Raw genomic sequence first — 27,122 nt, forward strand, 5'->3', positions numbered from 1 at the left:
GAATCCTTCATGCACAGCATAGCCCAGGTCCCCAGCACTCCGTCCTGCATTGCTCAACTTGCTGAGTTGACCACCAGCTTCGTGGGACCCTCCTTTGTAGTGTTGAGACGACCGCCGTGCTCAGTTCTCTTGAACCTCTGTTCAGGTGCTTCTGCGGGTGCTGCCTGCTTCTGCATGGGCTCTCTGTGCTGTGCTGCTGAGCGCCCCCTCTGTCTCCTCCTCCAAGGGGCAACCTCCTGGTCCTTCCTGGGGCCGGGCAGCACCCATTTTCTTCAACCGCAACCTTTGCAGCTAGCAAGGCTTGTTTGCGGTCTTTCTGCGTGGAAACAACTCTGCATCCTCCAGCATGCCGTGGAACATCTTCTGTGCAAAGGAGAAGTTCCTGGCACCTTCCGTTGTTGCAGAATCTTCAGCTTCTTCCACCCGGAGGCAGCCAGTTTGCACCTTCATCCGGGGTTTAGTGGGCTCCTGCCCCCCCTGGACACTTGCGTGACTCTTGGACTTGGTCCCCTTCCTTTGCAGGTCCTCTGGTCCAGGAATCCGTCTTCAGTGATTTGCAGTCAGTTGTTGTCCTTGCAGAATCTCCTATCACGACTTTAGTGTGTTTCTGGGGCAGTAGGGTAACTTTACTCCTACTTTTCAGGGTCTTGGGGTGGGGTATCTTGGACACCCTTAGTGTTTTCTTACATTCCCAGCGACCCTCTACACACTACACTAGGCCTGGGGTCCCTAAGTGGTTCGCATTCCACTTTCTTAGTATATGGTTTGTGTTGCCCCTAGGCCTATTGTCTCCTATTGCATTCTATTGTGTACTACATTGTTTGCACTACGTTTCTAACTGTTTACTTACCTGCTTTTGGTTTGTGTGTTTATTTTGTGTATTTTACTTACCTCCTAAGGGAGTATATCCTCTGAGATATTTTTGGCACATTGTCACTAAAATAAAGTACCTTTATTTTTAGTAACTCTGAGTATTGTGTTTTCCTATGATATTGTGCTATATGATATAAGTGGTATTGCATGAGCTTTGCATGTCTCCTAGTTCAGCCTAAGCTGCTTTGCCATAGCTACCTCTATCAGCCTTAGCTGCTAGAACACTACTAATCTACTAATAAGGGATAACTGGACCTGGCACCCGGTGTAAGTACCCTTGGTACCCACTATAAGCCAGGCCAGCCTCCTACACTATCTCTATTTCCCAGGTCAGTGGTAGTTACCTTTGTCCGTGGTGGAGAATTATTTGCCACCTACACAGGGTGACGCCAGAGGCAGGTCAAGCAACTCATCCCTGTTGAAGTAAATAGGTGGCCTTCTGTCTGAAGTCCCCGGGCAAAGTGGCTGGCGCTGGGAAGCTTATGGGTGCAGACGGGCTTGCCTTTGGCGCCCCTTGAGTGCAAGACATGTAAGAAAAGGAAGCTGAAAGACATAGGTGCAATAGAGAGGCAAGTGAATGTTATACAGAGGTAGAGGTCTGTGAGGGAGAAAGAGTCCGAGATGGTAAGCCTGGTGTGGCAATCTTAGTAGATTGGGCTTTACGCTAAAAACTATGGGTGGTTGTGGTAATCTGCCTGTGTTACACCCAAGTAACTAACGCCCCCTTAATGCAAAGTGGCACAAAGCGCCTCAACGCAAGGAGTTGTTTGCACTGAGAGAAGGGTATCTTTCAAGCGCAAAATATCGTTTACGGTGGCAAGTAAATACCCTTGCAAGACATTCTGCTGCTTTGCATCACTTTGTGTGAACGTGTCCTGCACAAACCGTTAGTCAATCTGCACCTCATTTTCTGGTAAGAATGCGTGGCATTCAAAGCAGAAACACAAATAATTTATTATGGACAAGGTTATTATGGTAGGAATTTCGACTGCACCACCCGCTTTACTGGGGAGAGGGGTGCCTTGGAAGGTGGGGGCCCTGGGCAATGTCCACTTTCCCACCCCTGCCATACAGTGTCCCTGGATCCTAGGTGATCCCCTATCATTCGACAAAATCATATTTGCTAACAACTACCAATTGTAGTTCCCCTTGTACCTTCCCACCTCTGCAAAGCCATCTCGAAATCAGGTTTTGCTTGGCGGATTGAGTCAAGCGTACGTAGCTGTTAGCATGGCCCAATCAGTCTCTTCAGGACACTCCATAGTCACATGCAGGAATGACACTTTAATTTCAATAATCTGATATTTATTTGGGAGTTTTATATTGCACCACATTTAACACAAAAGTAAGCTAGAGGAAATCGAATTAGGGGGAGAAAGCATTATTCAGGTACAATGCATGCTCATAGCGGATAGGTCCATTAGAATGAAAGTTTGAACACTTTGGTTTCCAAGAGTTTCCTGAAACGGAGGTTGTTAGGTCTGAAACCCAGATTAGCCGGTGAAGAACACAAGTATTGGGAGGTTGGCTTTGCAGAGGACAGCAGTGCTACAAGGATATAAACTTAGGAGAAATGTGGAATATAAACTTGATGCAAAAGAAAACAGGTAGTGCAGTATTGGGGTGTTTGCTGGGGTTAATGAAGGCAGACCTGCATGGTGTAGGGTTGCAGAGGACAGATCGGGAAGGTTACTGAGAGCAGGTTTTGGGGGATTACAGAACACAACTTTAGTAGGTTAGCAGATGGCCTTCTGGAAGGCTATGGTAAGAGCTGGGCATTGCAGATGGCAGTACTAGGAAGAGGCGTGATGTATAAAATGGACTTGGGAAGTGAGTGAGTTCAATAGGGGAGTCTTAAAGAGTATGTGGTTCCAGAGGGCAGACTTTAGGGTGCTGCAGGGGATCAAGGCATTGTAGAGAGCGGACCTGGAAGGTGGTTTCAAGTATAGCGCTGATTTGAAAGGTGGGAAAGTTGCAGAGGGCAGACTGGGGTGTGTGGTTGCAGGCATGGTGGCTAGTTTTAGAGGTACAACAGGAAGTCTGCAGAGGAGGGAGCCTTTGGGGGTCGCAAAGGGCAGACAGAAGCATGAACACAGTATTGCTTAGTTAAGCATTCATCTCTTTAGAATTGGCATTAAAGGTTTGTCTCCTTCCTTCTCACAGAAAAGTGAAGCCCCCGCAGCAGAGATGGTGCAACGCCTGTCAAGTCCACTTCAGTGGAGATTTAATTCTGCACCGACGGACCCCAGAGCATAAGGTACAAAGATAATAATTGTGTATATAATTGTATATGTAATTTATTGTACATCAATGGCCTTCGTGAAAGTAGTGCTAGAGTTTGTCCCCCAGAGGATCTTCATTATAGCCGTAAGTATTGAATTATCTCACCCAGGTGTATGATCTCAGTGCACTTTTAACAAAATATATATTGTAATTTTCAGTTTTGAAAAGCCAATTATTAATAAAGCTTTGATAGCCTAATGCAGGCCATATTGGACGATTTTGATTCATTTTCCTTAAATAAGGATGGCAACTTCTAGCTGTGGCTGCTCTGCAGTGGCAGAGAAGCATCCCCTCCCCCAGCCAGCAGTAGCCGCTGCATAATTTTAACACTAAAAAAATAATAAACTATGTTTTATTTTTAAAGGGTGGGGCCATTGTGATGAAGAGTACAGCACTCCCCTCAGTGCGCATGTGTGTTTGGCCTGACATCTTGGGCTGGCCAAACACGCATGCGCACTGTGCTCTCTCCATCCCGGCACTGTGTTTCTGGGCTGGAGAGAGCAGGCAGAGGCTCTTAGTCTGCCAAGCCAGGGCGCTCTCCTGCTGCCATCAGCATGAGAACAGCGTTCAGATTGGCCGCAGGACAGGATGGGAGCCTATGCCTGGAGTGGAGCCGGAACAGTCAGGTAAGCCTTTTTTTTATTTATTTAATTTTTCTGTTTGTTGTTGCCCCCTTCCCGCCACCCGCCCCTTTTCCGTTCCCCAGAACTTCAAACATAGAGTAAGATACTATTTAAATAGATTTGACCAGCAGACTTCCACAAACCTTTTTGAAGGAATTATGTGATAAAGGGTAGTGTCTCCAAATAGGGTGCAGTTTGGGAATGCTAAAAAATTGGCAGTTCTTCGTCTCCTAGGAGGACAACTTTGAGCAGATCTTTCAGAGGAGTAGGTTCAAAAAGTAAGAGAAATAACTCAGATGGAAATTAGAAGGACCTAAATCACAAATGTAGATTAGGCAAACCCAGACACTTTAGACTCTGAATAATGTAGGGTGTGTTCACCATTAAGCAATACCTTTCTGTTGAGTGTCTTGTCTCACACGGCATAATCACGGGGTGTTTCACCAGCACCTGCCTGTCCCTGCAGACCCCAGGCAGCCACCACCACTACCTGCCGCTCCTCAATGAGTCTCCTTGTCCATTGACTCTTCTCAGCCTTTGTTTTCTCTGATAACTTTATCAACATCTCCACTCCGTAGAAAGTCTCCGGATGTTAGACAGCACTCTAGAAAACGAGATAGGTATTCTAGAAGATCTAGACATCATTCATGCTGTTGAAGATCCATAAAATATTTTCCATCATCATACAGTTAGCACTGAAGGTCTCAAACCAGCTAATCTTGGTATTCCATCAGAGATCACTGTCCTATGCTGTCTTAGTCTCCTCCTTTCAGGTTTTTTCCTCCTTCCAGGATCTCGCCTATACATGATATAAGGCACTTGTGACAGGTGCAAACAAGCTAAATATTTCCATCCCTCCTTTTCAAAAGACTACTGTGTCATTTTTGTGTCTTTCCTTCAGCACACTAGCTCAGGACCACGCCTTCCTTTGGTTCCTGGCTTGTTGTAGCCTGCTATGGAAGTATGCTTAGCCTTGGCTTCAGTAAGCGCTTTTTCTGCCAGAAAGCAGAAGTACTAACTACCAGAACAGATTATGAACCTCTTTTCGCGCACATAGATCCTCAACCAAACAGTTATGGTTTTGCAGGAAGCAAGCTCCCTCCTACTTCCCCCAACATTTACCCTGCCACCTGAAAAGGAAAATAAGTGGCTGGATGTTCCTGGCTGTAAGGTCTGTGGTACATCTGCAGCCACAACAGCAATGCTTAGAAGGTGTGGTTGTTCCTTGTGGGATTCTCTTCAGTGTTTGTTGAGAAACTTTCTCGAGATAGGGAAAGCTTTAAAGAAGTCCTTTAGGACGTCATGATTGTTTCAACGCAAGTGGTCAGCTTTGCTAATCATACCTCAGATCTAACTGCTCATGAATCTTGGCCATGGCCATCAGGTCCTACTGACTGGATGAAAACAAGAAGCTCATCAGAGAATACTAAATCTTTCCTTCTCTGGGTCTTCCTTCTTTGTCCCGCGTGCAGATGAAGCACATGAAGGTGGAGATGGAGACCTTTAAGGCTGCTGGCTGAAGGAAAAGAGATTATCCCAGACATCAGTACAAGCCTCATGACCGCTGTTCACAAATCAGTGTTCAAACCCCTCAGTGGCCACAGCAGTACCACTAATAGAAGCAGCCGTATCAACTCAGGGAGCCAGCTAAAGGGAGAGATGGGCATTTGTGGCAGTCTGTCACTAGAATTCATACCCATTCTTTATGTGGCAAAGGGCAAACGCATTAAATGTTGGCCATGCATCAAATCTACTTTCAGTTACATTAAAGGGAGTGGCTGTGTGGAATAGACCTACATGATGTCTATCTTCATATTCAGATCACAAAGAAATATCACAAATTCTTGAGCTTTATGGTGTGAAACAATCACTACTAAAGCAGAGTCTTTCCCTTCTGACTCAATTCCACACCATTAATGTTTTTAAAAATGGCAGTGGTGGCTGTGCAGCTCAGACATTAAATGATTTTGTTTATCGTTACCTGGACAATTGGTTTCTGAAAGTGTGCATACCTCAAAAAACCCAACAGTATTTCTAGATGATGATGGACCTAAGAATTATCCACATAAAGTCGATATAGTGCTGCACGCACACTAGATAAAGAGTCACCCAAGCCCTCATCACCAGCAGACTTGCCTCAGCAACAAATTTCATATTTGGATCTCCAGCCAACTGACACAAAGACCCCAAACTATCCAGAACACTTCTGCCAAACGCATCCTAGACGTTCCCAGAAGCGCACACCCCATGCCCTACCTCGCAGAACTGTACTCGCTTTGCATCCAGAGACACTGCAAATGTAATCTTGTCATCCACACCTACATAGCCCTTCATGACGCTGACCAGCCTACACCAACAACTAACTCCAATTCTACCAACCCTCCAGACACCTGTGCTCCACCTCTCTCTTCCTTGCACAAATACCACACACACTCAGAAAGCAAGACAGGTGGCGCCGATTTCTCCTTCATCGCATCCAAAAGCTGGAAAAAAACACCTTCTACATATTAGGACCACCATTCCACTACTCGACTTCTGCAAGAAGCTGGAGACCTGGATGTTCACCTAGGAGCACTTCAGAACCACGCGCCTTCTCCGGCACCTAGATACATTCACAGGTGATTAGCTTTGCCATACAAATCTACATAACACTTCAGAACAATTTCTTTATTTTTTTGTGAAATCCCTCCCGTCCAGCGGAGAGGTCTTTATACTTTCTGGGCTTTAAATGAGAATTGAAGTTCAAAAAGTATTGGCCAGTTTCCATGAGTTAGCCGCTTTAAAAGAGTCAATGTTTAGGTAAACTGTTTTGTCTATTCTTTTGTGTTACCAGCTACAATTTTACTATAAGCCCAGAATCCATTCTACAAGGGGTAAAATGACTGCTGTTGCATTACTAAGGAATGTATCTATTTCCAAAGTAGGTAAAGCAGAAACTTGTTGAGACATCAGTGTCTTGATTCGGATTCCTAGGCAGATGCCTAGATGGCTCAAATGTCCTAGTGGAATATACTTGAATAAGGATTTTGTTCTCTATCTGTCTACTATGTTCATGGCTTATTCCCTCAAATAAAGGTTCCCTGGAGGACAAGTGTAAGAGGCTGGCCTGGTGTGTGGTGTTGGCACCTTATACCAGGTGCCGGTGTCCTCTGTTAGTGAATGAAGGCAGTATCTAGGAATCCAGGCTCTCTAGAGGTAGCTGTGGATGAGCAGCCAAGACTTATCTAGGAGACGTGCAAAGCTTATGCAATCCCACTGTAGTCACACAGCACTCATACACATGAAAGAACCACACAGTGTTACAAAAATAAAGATACTTTATTACAGTAACACTACACTAGATTACTTATAGACAGTCCCCCAACAGGAGGTAAGTATACACTATATATATATTTATACACACAATTATAATTAGGAATTAGCACAAGAAACAACAGGCATTGGCAAGAATTAGTGAAAAATAGTGTGGGCCCTAGGGGAGGACCAAACCATATACTAAAATAGTGGAATGCGAAATGAAGTCCCCCACCCAAAGTATATGGAGTTGTTATAGGGAAGCTAAAATAACTCGGGACTCCAAGAGGTGAGCACATAAGTGATCCCAAGCGACCAGGACAGCAGAGGTAGGTACCTGGTCTTCCCAAGTACTAACAAGAGGGCTTAGAAAATGGATTGTGCAAGAACAGGACCAGACTAGAAGAACCCAAGGGTGGATTCTGACAGAAGAGGTTCTGTGAAAAAAGGGGACAGAGTCCAGTCCACGATGCAGTGTCCAGTTGGGGCAGGAGCCACTACCCACCCTTCTTAAATGAAGTTCCGGATCGACAGGGTAAGGATAACACCAGCTGTGGAGCCCAGGAGCTGCAGAGGAGTCCGTGCAGATGATGTCCCACGTTGGTCCCCGAGTCGCAGATGGTCAGTGGTTAGGAGAATCACCAACAAGCCTTGGCAAAAGCAAGATAAGGCAAAAGAAGCATTGCAAGGCTGAAGTAGTGCAGCAAGGTCCAGGGGACTCGGCCCTTGGAGGGGAGTCCGGGCTGATGCTTAGCAGTTGGGAGAGCCAGCAGAAGCAGTTGCAACCCTTATAAGCAATCCACTGGCTGCAGGTACAGTAAGATGCAGTGAGCCCCAATCAGCACACCTGGAGAGGAGTCCCACGTCGCTGGAGCAGCAGAGAGGAGACTGTCCATGCAAGGATAAAGTGCTGGAGCCCGGGGCTACTCGGAGCCCGAAGATCCCTTGGTGCAGGTGAAAACAAGCCTTCGTAGCTGCAAGAGTCACAGTGCACAGGGTTATTGTCCTGCAAGGAGAGGCAAGGGCTCACCTTCTCCCAAAATGGACAGAGGGCAGAGAAGACCAAGGGGACCACTCCAGACCACCACCTGTGTTGCAGGATCTTCGCAGTTCCAGAGTAGAGCAGATCCACACAGCCAGACATCGTTGCTGTAGGTGCCTGGAGGTGCAGGGGAGTGACTCCTTCACTCCAAGGGAAAGTCTTTTTTGCTTCTTGGTGCAGCTGAAGTCGTGGAAATCTTGCAATTGCTGGAAGGAGCCGGGGAAACAATGTTGCAAGATGAGGTCGTCTCAGGAGTTGCAGTCTTGTCGGATCGTGAAGTGTCAAGCTGCGGTTTCGGTGGCCAGGACTAGAAGTAGACAATGCAGAGAAGTCCTGGTGGAGTCTTGCACTCTGAATGTGGGGACTCTCCCACAAGGGAGTCCCTAAATAGCCCTACCAGAGGGATTGGTCACTTTGCATGGTGACCACCTATCAGAGGGGGGTTACTGACGTCACCTGCCTGACCTGGCCATTCAGATGATCCCAGGGGCCTCTGCACATCTTGTTTTCAAGATATCAGAATCAAGTGGCCACCTGGAGTTTGCGTTTCACTTTCTTAGTATATGGATTGGCCCTCCCCTAGGACCTACACTACTTTCTATTACCTTTGCCAGTGCTTGTTGCTTTTTATGCTCCTCACTGATTGCTAAGGTGTATATAATAGTGTGTTTACTTACTTCCTGTTGGGGGACTGCTTATTAGTATTCTAGTGTTTGTGTTATTATAATAAAGTACCTTTATTTATGTAAAACTGAGTGTTTTCTTTCATGTGTGTAAGGGCTGTGTGACTACTGTGGTATTGCATAACTTTGCACGTCTCTTAGATAAGTCTTGCTTGCTCATTCACAGCTACCGCTAGAGAGCCTGGCTTCTAGACACTGCCTACACTTCACTGATAGGGGATACCTGAACCTGGTCTAAGGTGATAACACCATAGGTGCTCACCACACACCAGGCCAGCTTCCTACACTAGGTACCTAAGTACCATATACTAGGGACTTATAAGGGGACACCAACTGTGGAGTGCACAAAGGTCCTAGGTTACTGAATTTAGAGGGAGAGAGCACAATCACTGGGGTCCTGATTTGCAAGATCCCAGTAAAAACAGTCTTAGCTCACTGATAGCAGGCAAAATGTGGGGGTAACCATGCCAAAAAGAGGGTACTTTCCTACAACAAGGAATAGTAACTTATGCATCATAGCATCTTCATTGATAGCTTTAACCGGGAAAATACTTCCCTACTGCATGCAGGATCCCCGGAACACTTTTTATCCGATATTTCAGACTGTGGCAGATTGAAGAGTCCGGGATGACCAAGTGCAGATAATCGTTCTCAAAGAACCTAGGCAAACGTTTTTGAAGCTGTACAATAAATTAATAATATATAAATCTTCTCAAATTTACATTACAGCACCAGTAGTACAATATGCCGCTTAATATGTCTAAATAAAAAAAAAGCAGCCTGGTCTGCTTACGTTAGACGACTTAAAAAAAGCACCATGATTCTTTAAGAAATCAGAGACTTCCAAATTTCAGAGTCCGATCTCTTATCCGACTTATGCGATAGGTAAATAAACGCCTATCTTATGGAAATTTTCATTATGGATCCTTTTCATTTCCCTCGAAGACTTTGTCCCTTTCAAGGTTGTGTGAGTTGTTTTCTAGAGATTTCCTGGATTTTTCCCATCATCATGCTTTCACTATTCATGAAGTGCCCTCCTGTCGAAGAAAGAACGCTGCTCTTGGCCCACACTAAGTATGTCTGCTCTGCCTATCATCATCTTACTACATGAAGGAATGTAATGTTTGTTAAGAAAACAGAAGAAAAGAAAAGAAAAAAAAATCTGAAACAACACTCAAAGACAGTTAAGGCATCAGGCCTCATGGCAAGTAAGAGTATGTCAAGTTGAAGGAGGAAGGAACGAGGCTTCCAGGGACCACTCGGGCCTCATTTAGAGGTTAGCAGACATGCTACACCATCACAAGTTGATAAATATCCCGTCTACCTTATTATAAGTGTGTTATTTCCTATGGCACTCGTAATGAGGCAGACAGGATATCAATCAAATTTGAACCTTCACCCAAACTCCAGATCAGTCTCTCAGTTTCCACTAGTACAGTACCTGTTTCCCCTTAGGCCTCCCACAAAGGAAGATTCAAGGGGAAAAAGGTAAAAACATTGCCACTGCGACTCACATCAATGTCAAACACCTTAACTGAAACATAGGCCCCAGCTTGCTCACCGTCAAGAATGTGCTTGCGTTTAACATAAAGACATTGCCATCGACATCAGATAGGCAGGTTTTTGTCATCAAAGCATTCCTATGTGACATCTCCTTCACATATGCCATTGATGGTTCAACATCAAGGCTATCAGTGTTTTGCCTATCTCTTTAGGCTGCCTTTACTCCAAAGAAGAGATTGAGGCTTTCGCCTTTCCTGGATCAGTCTCCCCAGCCACTGTGATGTTCACCTTCTGCCATCCCACTGAAGGATCAGCCTCAAACACCTCTACAGCCTCTGAATTTTCCACCTCCTCCTGGGATGGTACCTAGGCAAAGATCCATGTTGCTTGCTCTAAAACAATCATCAATGTCAGAGAGATCCCCCTCTTCATAAACTCTTCCCACTCTGTTGAGGGAAAATAATCCTTCACATATGCCAAGAAAGCGTAGACATACTTGAACCCCTTCATGTTCTCAAAGATCATCTGTTACAGATGATAAACTCGGTGTCCTCCGAAATACCTTCTTTTTTTACTGCATCTCCCTCAAAGGTCTCCCCTTTGGGCATCACCACCTTTCATGATATCATGGCGTGGGGTATTTAAAGTTGAACATCTCTATGGAGATATCACAGTTATAAGTTTCTGTCATAATGGTGACCTTAGAACCCAGAGCTTCTCCCCAGCCTTTTGTCCATTGGCACCATATTTAAAAGTTGCCAGAGAACAGATTCCTCACAGCTGGCATGGTGGACATGTCTTCATTTAGCTTACTAAAGAAATACAGACCTCCACAGGAGGACCCTACATTTATAAAGGGAGTGCCAACGCTGGATTTGGTGATAGTCTTGACTGTAAGGAGAAGACATGGTTTGACCCTGAGTCTTTGGCTCCTCCCAATAGCGAGAATAAAAGATTAGACATCACAGGCAGTATCATATGTGGGACTGCAGCCACAGCCATGACGACTGCAAACGCTATTACTTTATGCAGCCACAGTCATGATGACTGCAAGTGCTATTATTTTTGTACAGCCATGACGACTGCAAGTGCTATCACCTTTTGCAGCCACAGCTATGACGACTGCAAATGCTATTACTTTATGCAGCCTCAGCCATGACGACTTCAAGTGCTGTTACTTTATGAAGCCACAGCCATGACGACTGCAAGTGCTATTACTTTATGCATCCACGACAACTGCAGGTGCTATTACTTTATGCAGCCACAGCCATGATGACTGCAAGTGCTATTACTTTTTGCAGCCACAACCATGACAACTGCAAGTGCTATTACTTTATACAGCTATGACAACTGCAAGTGCCATTACTTTATGCAGCCATTACAACTGCAAGTGCTATTACTTTATGCAGCCACAGCCATGACGACTGCAAGTGCTATTACTTTATCCAGCCACAGCCATGACGACTGCAAGTGCTACTACTTTATGCAGCCATGACGACTACAAGTGCTATTGCTTTATGCAGCCACAACCATGACAGCAAGTGCTATTACTTTATGCAGCCACAGCCATTACAACTGCAAGTGCTATTACTTTATCCAGCCACAGCCATGACGACTGCAAGTGCTATTACTTTATCCAGCCACAGCCATGACGACTGCAAGTGCTACTACTTTATGCAGCCATGACGACTACAAGTGCTATTACTTTATGCAGCCACAACCATGACAGCAAGTGCTATTACTTTATACAGCCACAGCCATGATGACTGCAAGTGCTATTACTTTATACAGCCATGACGACTGCAAGTACTATTACTTTATGCAGCCTCGGCCATGACGACTGCAAGTGCTATTACTTTATACAGCCACGGACAACTTCAAGTGCTATTACTTTATACAGCCATGACGACTGCAAGTGCTATTACTTTATGCAGCCATGACGACTGCAAGTGCTATTACTTTATGCAGCCACAGCCATGACGACTGCAAGTGCTATTACTTTATCCAGCCACAGCCATGACGACTGCAAGTGCTATTACTTTATGCAGCCATGACGACTACAAGTGCTGTTACTTTACGCAGCCACAATCATGATGACAGCAAGTGCTATTACTTTATGCAGCCACAGCCATGACGACTGCAAGTGCTATTACTTTATCCAGCCACAGCCATGACGACTGCAGGTGCTATTACTTTATACAGCCATGACGACTGCAAGTGCTATTACTTTATGCAGCCATGACGACTGCAAGTGCTATTATGCAGCCACAGCTATGACAACTGCCACTTAGAAGTCTTCCACAAGACACTGTTGTTTTGGTACATGAACTGACTCTAGTGTAGGCCAAGCTACTATGAGAAATCTTTTCAGATAATGCTGAATTCTCTGATCAAGAGCCACAAGAAAGAGGATCTTAGGCTTCTTGCTTTATTTTGACATTTATAAAAATTAACAATAATGAAGATCCTATGATGCAGAAGAAATAGTTACTAACTTGGAGTCCAGATTATGAATCGTAGACATCTTAAGTGAAGTCATAGACGGCCCACTCTCCTCACCAGCTTCATCTTGATCGTACACCATTAACATTTTGAGAGTTAATTCTGGAATCAGACCGTGTACTCGTCAAAAAGAGCTGACTTTGTGAGGCATCTGCTGGTGCAAGGTATCATGGGATATGAAATCCCTTAGAGGAAGGACTCCTAAAGGAGCAGGGCTCCTTTATAACTCTTCTAATGCAGACCCATCGGGCTGCTCTCTTCTGTTAGGCAGCACGTTGTTGTATAGGTGCTGCAGTGTAGTTTTAAGAAGTTTATTTATTTATACATATATAAGTATAGAATAGACTTTTTGAGGGTGAATTGCTACAGTCTAATACAAGCAGTGAAAAGTGTTACTGTGTCCCTGCAGGTATTGGCCACTTAGTCTAATGTTTATGACTTCAACATCACAGTTATCTGGACAAAACAGGAATTGGGGGGGTCACCCCATGTACCCTAATGACTGACTAATCATGGGTTCCCCAATTTTGAAAGATTAAATAACAAAAATGGCTTACTGCAAGAGCTGGCAGGGGTTGTGGCTGACTAGTTCTGGATGCCCTGAGTAGGCACTTGGGCACCCACGTTTGGGGAAAATAATAATAAAAAAATGTTCAGCTCCTTTCATAGTTGAGCTGGGGAGCTGGTAGGGGCTGTGGGAGTTTGTGGGTCCCCCTGCAGCTGCATTTCTAAAAATACAAAAAAAGTGGGGGTACCTCAGGTGGTCACCAGAGCGCCCACAAATTTGAAAAAAGGCTAAAAAAAAGAATAATAAATGAGCAGCAGGTGCCACTTATTTATTATTCCCTGCTCTGGCAAGGAACACCCCAAAATGCCCTAGTATTGGAACAGAGCTATCCCTGGCAGATGAGTCCTTACTAGGGCTAAACAGGTCCTGGGTTACTTGTGCTCTGGTTCAGGGAGAACCGAGACGTTTGGGCTGGACTGCTCCCATTGGAGCAGTGTCAAGATTGAGTTGCATATGGCTGATTCCAAACTGCGTTGGCATGGTGTGCAAAGTGACAACTGATTGGGATGCGGCCCGAGTACTTAGCAGTGGCTGAGAGTAATTTAAGCCTTCCATTTATCACTTTTGTATACTTCAGTCTGTCTTGTGGAGTGAGTATGTCCAGACGTGGATCCTGTGCACACAGTGTCACTGGAACCAAGCTATACCTTGTTGATGGAGCCCTAAGTAAGGCAAAATCAGCCCTGAGTGGCTTGTGTTCTGGCTCAGGGATAACCTGGCCTGGCAGTTCAGGCTGGCTTGTTCCCATTGGTGCAGGGTCAAGACTGATTTGCATATGGCTGGGTCCAAACTGAAGTGGTATGGTCTGCAAAATAATTATGGATTGGGATGCAGCCCGAGTGATTACCAGTGGCTGAGAGTCTTTCAAGCATTCCTTCTTTTACTTTTGTATACTTCAGTGTTTTTCTTAATGCACTAGGGCTTTTTAAAATGATAGTTTTCAACATGGTGGAGCTCCTAGAAAAGACAGACACCACCAACCATTTTTTTAAATGTGTGTGGGGGGAGTGCAGGGAGTGCAGCAGCTCCTTAGCAACATTATGGGGGTCATTACAACCCTGGCGGTTGGCGGAGAAGTGGCGGTCTTACCGCCAACAGGCTGGCGGTAAACAAATTGGAATTATGAATTCCGCCATGGTCATCCGCCACTTCTCCGAACCGACCACCAGGGTGGACTGGAGACTTGGGTCTCCAGTCCGGCAGCCGTCACAAGACTGCAAGCAGTATCATGACCCGGCTGACCGCCATGGATTTCATGGGGTTGGGAACCGCTATGAAATCCATGGCGGTAAGCACTATCAGTGCCAGGGAATCCCTTCCCTGGCACTGATAGGTGTCTCCCCCACCCCAAGTCCTTCCCCGACACCCCCCACCCCCCTGCCACCCCCCAGAGGTGGCAGGAACCCCCTCCCCACCCCTAACCCCGACATCACTACCCAGACACACACCCGACACGCATGCAGACACCACCAACACACATACCAGCACACACACAAACAAACGTGTCAACAAACACACACACAGTCATACACGCACACCCACATTCAGACATACACGCACACATCCATACAGACATACATACAGGCAGACACGCACACATTTCCAAACACACTACACCCCACATGCATACTCGCACTCACACACCCCTTCCCCTCTTCATACTCACACACATACCCTCATGCACGCACACAACACCCCCCATCCCCCTCCGACGATCAACGCCGACAGCACCCCGTCAACAGAACACCGCCACGCCGAATCACGTAACGTGATTCGGTTGGTGGAGCTCTGTTGACGGGGCGGTGGAGGTGGAGCAACCTCCACTTCCCCGCCGACCGCCAGTATGGCTGCTGGCGGCTCTCCGTCCGGAAAAGGACAGAGGGCTGCCAGCAGTCATAATTCCCCGAGCGGAAAACCGCCAGCACTGGCGGTCTTCAGCACGGCGGTCCCTCGGCGGTCTTGTGAAAAGACCGCCGAGGTTGAAATGACCCCCTAATTCTTATGGGTTATTAAATCCATGACCCCAGCAGAGCTCACCCTAGTTTTTTAAACCTCACCGAGCTGGAGTTGTATCCTCTTCAGCTTGGAGTGCAGGTCATCTTATAGTGGGTTTTAGGGTTGCATTTTATAGCCTGAAAAATGTTTTAAGAAAAAGACTCAATAGCATGTTGATTTATTTTTTTATTTTTTTAGTAAGGCTTTTTTGAAAATATTTTATGGCAATCATTATTATTAAACATTACAATGTATAAATTTATAAAATGTATGTTTGATTTTAATTATTGGTGACTTTTTGACAAATACAATAGGTCTGCTCTGTATGTTAATGTGCTTTTTATATTTTGGTGTTCTGACCCTTTGACAAAGTCAGTAGATCTTCCTTACCCTAAATGACACCCTTTATATTGTTATATCACATAGTCAGACATGCGCGTTCGCAGGGTTTGGGTAACAGAAAGAATTGGATGCAGGGCCTGGCCACAAGGCAGGATGTGTGCCCAACCTCAAGCTGCAGACAGCCAAAGGTCTAACCCCACGCCATGCATGGTGATGGGCAACTTACTTTACTTTTTTTAAAACTGTTATAATTAGGTATCTTATTTTATAATATATATTTTTTTTAAACCTTACAAATTCACTGGGAAAAAAACAAAGTTTAAAGGGACATTACAGTTAGATGAAAATGTCAGTTAAAACATACTATCTTAAATGAGCAAAACCACTGAAATTCATTGGTTATATTTACCTCAAATCTCAAGTAACTATAACTCGTACCCTTAAGTAATTATAAGTCACACGCTCACTATACACTTCTAATTACTTCACATAGCACATCGCTCATGACATGTTCTATGACATCGTTAATAACATGATTGCAACATCTGAAATGACATCATTGATAACAACACTATGCATGGGGGGGTGCACAAGTTATAGTTACTTCAGGGTATAAGTTATAGTTACTTGAAATAACCATAACTGGTGAATTTCAAATCTTCTTAAAATTCCTAACTATAACGTCAATTTAACCTTGTATGTGTTTGTAAATGTTCATGGCGTGTGGCTGTAGGTATACATGTTATCCATACTCCTGACATCTAGCTTTGGACCCGGAAGCTTGCAACTTGTTTTTCTTCGAAGAAGCCTGAGTCACAAACCTGTCATGACTACATCCTTGCTCCACTGACTGAGCGCACGCTGCCGTTGGGAGAGTCAGTGTAGTGGAGAGCTGGTGTCTCACCTTGCCAGGTTTGATGAGGTGTACGGCCAAGCTGATCTGTGCCCGAGGATACACGCGGTGGGTGAGGTGGAATGGATTTTATTCAGAGTGTTGTGTTCCCCATAATAGCACAATTTTCAAATACAAACCTGACTGAAAATTGCACAGTTTTGTGTAACCCAGAGAGATGATTTAGGTAATATGGGGACTCCGTACGCTGACACCTACCGGTTACATTCCGCTAAGAAGGGACATGGAACATGCATGTTGCTTGTGGATACGCAGCTGTCACATGTTTTGATGGGTATCACTGAAGGTCCTGTCAAAGGCAGACTTGGTGGAAAGTTATAGTAAGTATTGAATATGGAGAAATGATCACACTTGACACTTGAGGCGTGTACTTTATGACTTTCCATAGGTGTTTAACAGTGTCACAGGGAGTAGGCCCCACTTAAGTAAGAAATAGAGGGAGTTCTGGTCAGAGGAAAAAATGAGTGATGCAAGAGCTATTCTTGGTAGCGACACACAATAAGCAAGAAAAGGTTTGGCCTCTGTGGTTGTGCCAGATCAGTGGGGTGCAATGCTTTTAAAGGTAAGAATCTTACCTCTTATTTGAACCCGCAGGACTAGATTTATGTGGGAACAGATGTTACCTCAGTATTGGAACTTTCATAGATTCATATGCTTGAATACTTCCCCGTCGTCAAGATCAGAGTCCCCGGTGCAATATAAAAGCTTTGCTTAAATGAATCGAAATCTCGGAGCGAGATGGAAACACGTCCGAACCCAATGGCGGAAAGAAAACAATCTAACAACGGAATTGATGCCCATGCGCAATGGAACCGAAGAGGAGTCACTCGATCTCGTGACTCGAAAAGACTTCTTTGAAGAAAAACAACTTGTAACACTCCGAGTCCAACACTAGATGTCGGAATTTGGATGCTTAAATCTTCCATCTGAATGTATGTAAGTCATTAAACAAGCATGAATAGCACTACTAGACAGTGCTATGTAAAGAAGTGGAAAAGATTTGTCTACTATTGTCAATCTGAGACCACAGATCCACTTACAGCATCTATACAAGATATATTATGTTATTTACTTCATTTACAGAAATCAAATGTGGCTTTTTCCTCCATAAAAATACACCTTACTGCAATATCTGCATACTTACAAACTATTCGACATACTTCTTTATTCAGAGTTCCTGTTGGGATTAAACGCATCATTCCACCCAGAACACCACCAATTCCATCATGGAATTTAAATATTGTACTTACAAGACTCATGGGACCACCTTTTGAACCCATGCACTCTTGCCAAATTCAATTTTTAACATGGAAGGTTGCCTTCCTTGTAGCAATTACTTCTTTAAGAAGAGTTAGTGAAATACAAGCATTCACTCTTGAAGAAACTTTTTTCCAAGTACACAAACATAAGGTTGTACTAAGAACAAATCCAAAATGTCTACAAACGTACTATCTCCTTTCCACATCAATCAAACATTGCAATTGCCAGTCTTCTTTCCACAGCCAGATTCTGTGGCAGAAAGAGCTCTTCATACCCTAGATCTAAAAAGAGCTCGTATGTACTATATAGACAGAACTAAACAGTTTAGGAAAACAAAGCAACTTTTTGTTGCTTTCCAACAACCACATACAGGCAATCCTATATCAAAACAAGGTTTAGCTAGATGGATTGTTAGATGTACACAAACATGTTATGTTAAAGCAAAAAGACAACGTATAATCACTCCTAAAGCACATTCTACAAGAAAGAAGGGTGCAACAATGGCTTTTTTAGGAAACATACCAATGGTTGATATATGTAAACATGGTCAACCCCTCATACATTTACTAAACACTACTGTGTTGATGTTTTCTCACAACAACAAGCCACTGTAGGACAAGCTGTACTAAGAACATTATTTCAAACAACTTCAACTCCTACAGGCTAGCCACCGCTTTTTGGGAGGACTAACTGTTTTGTAGTCTATGCATAGCATGTGTATCTGCAGCTACACATGCCATCGAATGGAAAATGATACTTACCCAGTGTACATCTGTTCGTGGCATGTTCCACTGCAGATTCACATGCTCCCTCCCTCCTCCCCGGAAGCCTGTAGTCGTTTAAGTTACTAACTGTAGGAAGTTGGCTCTGTAAATACGATCTCAAAGTGAGAGATAGTGTGCACAGAGTCCAAGGGTTCCCCTTAGAGGTAAGATAGTGGCAAAAAGAGATAATTCTAATGCTCTATTTTGTGGTAGTGTGGTCGAGCAGTAGGCTTATCAGAGGGTAGTGTTAAGCATTTGTTGTACACACACAGGCAATAAATGAGGAACACACACTCAAAGACAATTCCAGGCCAATAGATTTTTGTATAGAAAAATATATTTTCTTAGTTTATTTTTAAGAACCATAGGTTCAAGATTTACAAGTAATACTTCAAATGAAAGGTATTTCACTTAGATAACTTAGGAACTTTGAATCAGCAAAATAGCATGTACAGTTTTCACAAAAATGGCAGTAAGCTATTTTAAAACTAGACACAGTGCAATTTTCAACAGTTCCTGGGGGAGGTAAGTGTTTGTTAGTTTTGCAGGTAAGTAAACCACCTTCAGGGTTCAAAGTTGGGTCCAAGGTAGCCCACCATTGGGGGTTCAGGGCAACCCCAAAGTTACCACACCAGCAGCTCAGGGCCGGTCAGGTGCAGAGGTCAAAGTGGTGCCCAAAACGCATAGGCTTCAATGGAGAAGGGGGAGTCCCGGTTCCGGTCTGCCAGCTGGTAAGTACCCATGTCTTCAGAGGGCAGACCAGGGGGGTTTAGTAGGGCACCGGGGGGGGGACACAAGTCAGAACAACAAGTACAGCCTCAGCGGCACGGGGGCGGCCGGGTGCAGAGTGCAAACAGGCGTCTGGTTTGCAATGGAGTTCAATGGGAGACCCAGGGGTCTCTTCAGCGAAGCAGGCAGGCAAGGGGGGGCTCCTTGGGGTAGCCACCACCTGGGCAAGGGAGAGGGCCACCTGGGGTTCGCTTCTGCACTGGAGGTCAGATCCTTCAGGTCCTGGGGGCTGCGGGTGCAGTGTCTTTACCAGGCATCGGGTTCCTAGAAGCAGGCAGTCGCGGTCAGGGGGAGCCTCTGGATTCCCTCTGCAGGCGTCGCTGGGGGGGCTCAGGGGTGTCAACTCAGCCTACTCACAGGGTCACAGTCGCCGGGGAGTCCTCCCTGTAGTATTGTTTCTCCGCAGGTCGAGCCGGGGGCGTCGGGTGGAGAGTGCAAAGTCTCACGCTTCCGACGGGAAACATGTTGTTTTTAAAAGTTGCTTCTTTGTTGCAAAGATGTTTCTTCTTTGGAGCAGAGCCGCTGTCCTCGGGAGTTCTTGGTCCTTTTAGATGCAGGGTAGTCTTCTGAGGCTTCAGAGGTCGCTGGACCCTGTGGAACGCGTCGCTGTTGCAGTTTTTCTTGAAGTGGGGAGACAGGCTGGTAGAGCTGGGGCCAAAGCAGTTGGTGTCTCCGTCTTCTCTGCAGGGCTTTCGGGTCAGCAGTCCTTCTTCGTCTTAGGTAGCAGGAATCTATCTTCCTAGGTTCTGGGGGCCCCTAAATACTCAATTTAGGGGTGTATTTAGGTCTGGGAGGGCAGTAGCCAATGGCTACTGTCCTTGAGGGTGGCTACACCCTCTTTGTGCCTCCTCCCTGAGGGGAGGGGGGCACATCCCTATTCCTATTGGGGGAATCCTCCAAAATCAAGATGGAGGATTTCTAAAGGCAGGGGTCACCTCAGCTCAGGACACCTTAGAGGCTGTCCTGACTGGTGGGTGACTCCTCCTTGTTTTTCTCATTATCTCCCCTGGACTTGCCGCCAAAAGTGGGGGCTGTGTCCAGGGGGCGGGCATCTCCACTAGCTGAAGTGCCCTGGGGCATTGTAACACGGAGCCTGAGCCTTTGAGGCTCACTGCTAGGTGTTACAGTTCCTGCAGGGGGGAGGTGTGAAGCACCTCCACCCAGAGCAGGCTTTTGTTTCTGTCCTCAGAGAGCACAAAGGCCCTCACCACAAGGGGTCAGAAACTCGTCTCTCAGCAGCAGGCTGGCACAGACCAGTCAGTCCTGCACTGAACAATTGGGTAAAATACAGGGGGCATCTCTAAGATGCTCTCTGTGTGCATTTTTTAATAAATCCAACACTGGCATCAGTGTGGGTTTATTATTCTGAGAAGTTTGATACCAAACTTCCCAGTATTCAGTGTAGCCATTATGGAGCTGTGGAGTTCGTTTTTGAAAAACTCCCAGACCATATACTTAATATGGCCACACTGCACTTACAATGTCTAAGGTTTTGCTTAGACACTGTAGGGGCATAGTGCTCATGCACCTATGCCCTCACCTGTTGTATAGTGCACCCTGCCTTAGGACTGTAAGGCCTGCTAGAGGGGTGACTTACCTATGCCATAGGCAGTGTGAGGTTGGCATGGCACCCTGAGGGGAGTGCCATGTCGACTTAGTCATTTTCTCCCCACCAGCACACACAAGCTGGCAAGCAGTGTGTCTGTGCTGAGTGAGGGGTCCCTAGGGTGGCATAAGACATGCTGCAGCCCTTAGAGACCTTCCCTGGCATCACGGCCCTTGGTACCAGGGGTACCAGTTACAAGGGATTTACCTGGGTGCCAGGGTTGTGCCAATTGTGGAGACAATGGTACATTTTAGGTGAAAGAACACTGGTGCTGGGGCCTGGTTAGCAGGGTCCCAGCACACTTCTCAGTCAAGTCAGCATCAGTATCAGGCAAAAAGTGGGGGGTAACTGCAACAGGGAGCCATTTCCTTACACTTACTAACCAACCTCGGACTCACCATCAACTGGGAGAAATCCAAGCCTCTACCAGCACACAATATTACCTTTCTAGGGGCAAAACTGGACACACAATCCACCATGGCATGTCCCATGTCAGAGAGGCAACAAAGGTTACTGACTCTAGCAAGTTCCATCCAGAAAAGAAGCAAGGTTACTGTCCGTCTGTTCAAGTCTCTGTTGGGCATGATGTCTTCATGCATACCTCTAGTTCCTCTATGCCGTCTAAAGATGCGCCCCTTACAGGAGCACCTAAATTGTCAATGGCTCCAAGTGTCAGGCACTTTCGAGGATCAGATACAAATAACTCCGATAATGCTCAGAGCTCTGAGATAGTGGTCTCAAAGGCATCATCTATCAATCGGCCTTTCGTTTCTACAGCAACCAGCTCCGTGGACCATAAGGACGGATGCATCACTGGAAGGCTGGGGAGCTGTGTTACAGGATCTGCAAATAAGTGGCAAATGGCCACTGCATCTGGCATCAATGCATATCAATTGGCTGGAGCTCAGAGCAGTGCACCTGGCCTTACAGGCGTTTCTTCCCAAGATCTCAGGATCGCAATTGGTAATAAGGACGGACAACACCACTACGATGCATTACCTCAACAAACAAGGAGGCACAAGATCTCTCACTCTCTCCAGAGAAGCCCAAACAATCTGGAACTGGGCCTCGCAGCAAGGCATCACACTATCAGCGGTACACTTGCCGGGAATAAACAACAAGACAGCAGATGCACTCAGCAGGCAGAAGTCGGACTGCCACGAGTGGGAGCTAGACCAGTCAATAGTGAGCCACATTTTTTCCCAGTGGGAAACACCAACAGTAGACCTGTTTGCAAACAAACACAACGCCAAATGCCAGTTCTTCGCAAGTTGGCATCACCAGAAGGGATCTTGGGGGAATGCGTTTTCGATAGTCTGGTCAGACATCTTTGCTTACGCCTTTCCTCCAATTCCGTTGATCCCACGGGTACTCACGAAGATGAAAGCAGAGCCATGCACTCTGATATTGATAGCTCCGTACTGGCCGCGTCAACATTGGTTCGCAGAACTTCTCCTTCTTTCAATCAAGCCTCACATTCTGCTGGAGCCGTTATCCCAATTGTTAACAATGAACAAGGGCCAGGTTTGGCACCCTGATCCGAAGTCGATGCGTTTATCAGCATGGCTCCTGACCACAGGGAGTTCGCGCATTTGAATATCCCACAGGAATGTAGGGATATTTTGTCGAAAGCCAGAGCGGATAGCACCAATAAAACGTATTATTGTAAATGGAGATGATTCTGTGTCCGGTGTCATCAACGACAGATTGACCCATTAGTCTCACCACCAGAGGAAATATTACCGTACCTATTGCAGCTAGCTCAAGCTGACCTGGCACATTCTTCCATTAAAGTTCACCTAGCAGCTATAGCTGCATACAGACGTTCGGATGCTACACCATCACTCTACTCCTCTCGTTTGATTAAGAGGTTCTTGAAGGGGCTTTTCAGAGTTTTCCCTCCTTTCAGACCAGTACCTCCTTCGTGGAACCTGAATATTGTCTTAGCACAACTGATGAAGCATCCGTTTGAGCCGATCCATCGTGCTTCTCTCAAGTTCCTGTCATGGAAGGTTGCTTTATTGGTAGCTCTCACATCAGCTAGGCGAGTCAGCGAGGTGCAAGCTCTTTCCATTCAAGAGCCATTCCTACAGCTTAAACACGACAGACTGCTAATGCGCACTAACCCGCATTTTATTCCAAAGGTTCCTTCAGACTTTCACATCAACGAACCTTTAGTCTTCAAATCCTTTTTTCCTCATTCATATACTCCGGCTGAGAGGGCATTACACTCCTTAGACGTTAAAATATGTGTTCAATTTTATTTGGACAGGACTAAATCTTTTCAACGCTCTAATCAGCTATTCGTAGCATACAGTGCTCCTAGGAAAGGACATCCACTCTTCAAGCAGAGTATTTCCAGATGGATCGCCTCAGCCATTCGCTTCTGCCATCAAGCAGCGAGCAAACCTCTGCACTCACCTGTACATGCTCACTCCACGAGACCAGTCTCATCGTCAGCGGCGCTGTTCGCCGGAGTTTCACTACAAGACATCTGTAGGTCAGCAACATGGAAGAGCTGTCATACATTCACAAAACACTACTGCTTGGAATCTCAGGGAGCGATAGCAGTGGGTCAAGCGGTGCTCAGGAATCTCTTCAGGTGAAGGTGAGCCATCTCTTCTACATCCCTCCATCCTAGAACAGGTATGCACATTGTTTATATCCCTTATATTCGCTTATACAAAAAAAAAAAAAAAAAGTAAATAGTAGTAAGAGAACATTCTAACAGACAGATAAGTGGTCGTTTTTAATGATGGTATTCATATTACAGACGTGTTTTGGGATACTTTTTGCTCTCTCACTCTGCTGTCCTTTATGTGTATGTATATATATATATATGTATATGTATTTATATATATATATAGGTATATTGGTGTTGATGATTTTATATATATATATATATATATATATATAGTTATATATATATATAGTTATATATATAGGTGTATACCTTTATAGTTACATATATTTTTATACAGGAATATAATGAGGTTTCATGTATCAAGATGCTTTTGATCAAATATGTTATTATATTACAATGTGCACAGCTACTGCTATGTACTCTGATTCAAGCATGTGAATCTATGAAAGTTCCAATACTGGAGTAAGAAAATAAGTTACTTACCTGTAACTGTAGTTCTCCAGTATTGGAATCTTTCATAGATTCACATGCGACCCACCGCCTCCCCGTAGAAGCTCATATCTCTCTCTCACTCTCTCTCTTTTTCCTGTATTGTACGCACTTGTGCTTGGAAAATCTGAGGTGCTGGAGCTTCTCTCAGGAGGGTTCTGAAGGGTGCTGTCGCCTGATTGGTGGATGCTCAAGTTTGGTCCTTTTCACAAAATTACTCTGATAGACTGTTAAATTAAAGAGGCCTAGGGCCTTTTTCTTTGTTAATATATCTTGACATCCCATCTCGACGACGGGGAATGATTCAAGCATGTGAATCTATGAAAGATTCCAATACTGGAGAACTACAGTTACAGGTAAGTAACTTATTTTCTTTGTGCACATTCCACCAGAGCTGTATCCACGTCCTGTGCATTATTCTCAAGTGTATCTCTACCTGACATCTGCTGAGCCGCGACGTGGAAGATGCCACATACTTTCACAAAGCATTGTTTGCTGGATTACGGAGGCGCTCTGGGATGAAGCTGTTGGCCAAGCGGTCCTTCGATCGACATCTGTTCCAATGAAGGTGAGCCATCTCATTCTTCCCATCTTCCGCTTCTACTCTCTCCCGTCACATTTTCTAAATAACATGATTCATTTCTATTTTGTCTGTTTTCTTCCCCAAATTGCCAAATATAACTTATTTGAAGTGTTCATATATTTTGCTGATTTGCACATCTTCAGATACTATCAATAGAAAATGTGACCGTTAGTGCTTACTATTCTGATTCAAGCATGTAAATCTATGAACGTTTCAATACTGGAGTAAGAAAATTAGTTACTTACCTGAAACTATGGTTCTCCAGTATTGGAATCATTCATAGCTTCAAATGCAACCCACCCGCCTCTCAGTAGTATCCGCATTACAGCTCTAGTGCTTGGAAAATCTGAGGGAAGACAGCTCCTCACCGGAGGGTTCTAGAGGGTGGTGTGTTTTGATTGGCTGACTCCGAGTTTGGTCCTTTCTACGCATAAGGCCTGTGATATGCTACTAAGCAAAGGGCCTAATACATATTTAAGCAACGGTTTTATATTCCACTGGGGACTCCCACCTCGACGATGGGGAAGTATTCAAGCATGTGAATCTATGAAAGAGTCCAATACTGGAGAACCACAGTTACAGTTAAGTAACTTATTTCTTAATCAGCAGCGCATACGCTGAAAAATTCTGTAAGACTGTAAGAAATCTGAAATCTAAAGTATTTTACTTGTTATTACCCAGTGGGTGACTGTGAAGCCTCCATGCTGGAAAGGTCTGCCACCTCTTAATGATAGCAAGGGGGAGGGACAGTATAGCAGACTGACATAGCGGCTACTTGCCCCATCTCACCTTGTAATTTGCATCTTTGTTGCAGCTGGCGAAACATTCACTGCGTCCCTTCTGCACTGTGTGCAGCCGACACTTCAAAACTCCACGGAAGTTTGTGGAACACATGAAGTCACCGGAGCATAAACAAAAGGCCCGTGAGGTAAAGCAGACCTGAGAATCTTTTGCCGGTAAAGGCTGCCAGGATTCATTGGAGGCGCACCCATGCTGGGGATGTTTGGTGGACTGGCTGGGAGTGAAAAAGTCCTATTACTGACTTGCCCACATTGAAGATAAGATGGGATGTTAAGTTTCAGGACTGATTTGGTAGTGGTTGTACCCAGTGAAAGCTCCATAAACATTTTGAAAGTTTTTTCTGACCTAAATTACTGTCTATTTTGGGGCCATGAATTGTTTTATAAAACACTTGTTATTGATGACTTTAAATTAGCACAGTACAAGTGGAATTCCTTTAGTTACAAACCAGCATAATTTATTTTTCAATCATGTATTGGTGTTACTGAGTGTTGTGATGTTTGTCTGTCAGTCAGTAAGACCTTGAAGGGCCAGAGCCCTTATTACTTTTCCTGCTGGGTAGGCATGGATGTCTCTCTATTCCACAAGGTCCTGCATTGTAGACCCCAAGATGATTTAAGTTGCGCCTTTCCCTGGTTTCCGAAGAGTCCCTAGTCCTGAGCTGACCACAGAATGTGCCTTCCTTGCAGGAGAGGGTCTCCGAGAAGGAGCCTGGTGGCCCTGAGGATGCAGACGAGTTGATTACAGTCGATGCAGTGGGATGTTTTGAAGATGATGACGATGAGGAGGATGGGACTGGTGAAGAAGAAAATGCAGAGGTGCTGTTTGAAGGAGAGGAGTGTACTGCCAGAAAGGTATTTACATGTTGTTATTGAAAGGATTGCTTTCACAGCTCTTTCCTTTTCAGTTACCCCACTCTTGTAATCGTGTCTATTCGTTGATGTATAAACCTTTCCACTCACCTTGCTCCTCATAAAAACAGTTTGTGCAAGGGCAAGAAAGCCTGAAAAATCATTATAATTGTCTTATAACTTTAGTAAAATAGCCCCGCGTACTAAAACGAACCGCTGCGCTGAGTATTCCAGTCTAACCTGCTGAACTGAATTTTCAGAACCTCTTCCAAATGAATGCGTATGAGAGTGGCTATGCAGTTCTCGTGAAGCTTTACGCGTGCACACTATAAGACCTCAGGAATAAAGCAATCAAAGTTCAGTGATGGAAGGCTGCAATGGTGGCGGCTGCCGACATCTAGGAAATCAAATCCGACCTGATCAGCAGGTGCTTGTGCTGCAGAAGACAAGAGAAGACGGTCTGGGTACCACCATTGAATAGGCTAGTCTGAAGCAGTGAGAATCATCGTTGCATTACTAATTCTGAACTTTTTCAGAAAAGGGATCAGTGAAAAAGCATAGAGAAATCTTTTCAACCAATATATTGAAAGTACATTTTCTTCGTGCCAGATGGTGACTCAGCTCGTCTGTTTTTGTGTCCTGTAGTCCCATAAGACGAACTGCTGTATGCCTCTAGCTATCATACATTGTCAAATTGTGCCATGGGAGAGCAGC

The 27,122-nt window shown here is 45.1% G+C and overlaps 1 protein-coding gene across 3 annotated transcripts in view; it reads left to right on the forward strand.

The window, feature by feature from the left end:
- Nucleotides 1-27,122, forward strand: part of CIZ1 (CDKN1A interacting zinc finger protein 1) — a 579,230-nt gene that overhangs the window by 416,420 nt on the left and 135,688 nt on the right. For all 3 annotated transcript variants that reach the window (XM_069236987.1, XM_069236989.1, XM_069236988.1), the window contains exons 11-13: nt 3,037-3,130; nt 25,571-25,684; nt 26,247-26,411. In XM_069236987.1, coding sequence (XP_069093088.1) covers nt 3,037-3,130; nt 25,571-25,684; nt 26,247-26,411 — 373 coding nt within the window. The remainder of the gene's footprint in view (nt 1-3,036; nt 3,131-25,570; nt 25,685-26,246; nt 26,412-27,122) is intronic.

This window comes from Pleurodeles waltl, chromosome 6, assembly GCF_031143425.1.
Source record: "Pleurodeles waltl isolate 20211129_DDA chromosome 6, aPleWal1.hap1.20221129, whole genome shotgun sequence".
Taxonomy (NCBI): domain Eukaryota; kingdom Metazoa; phylum Chordata; class Amphibia; order Caudata; family Salamandridae; genus Pleurodeles; species Pleurodeles waltl.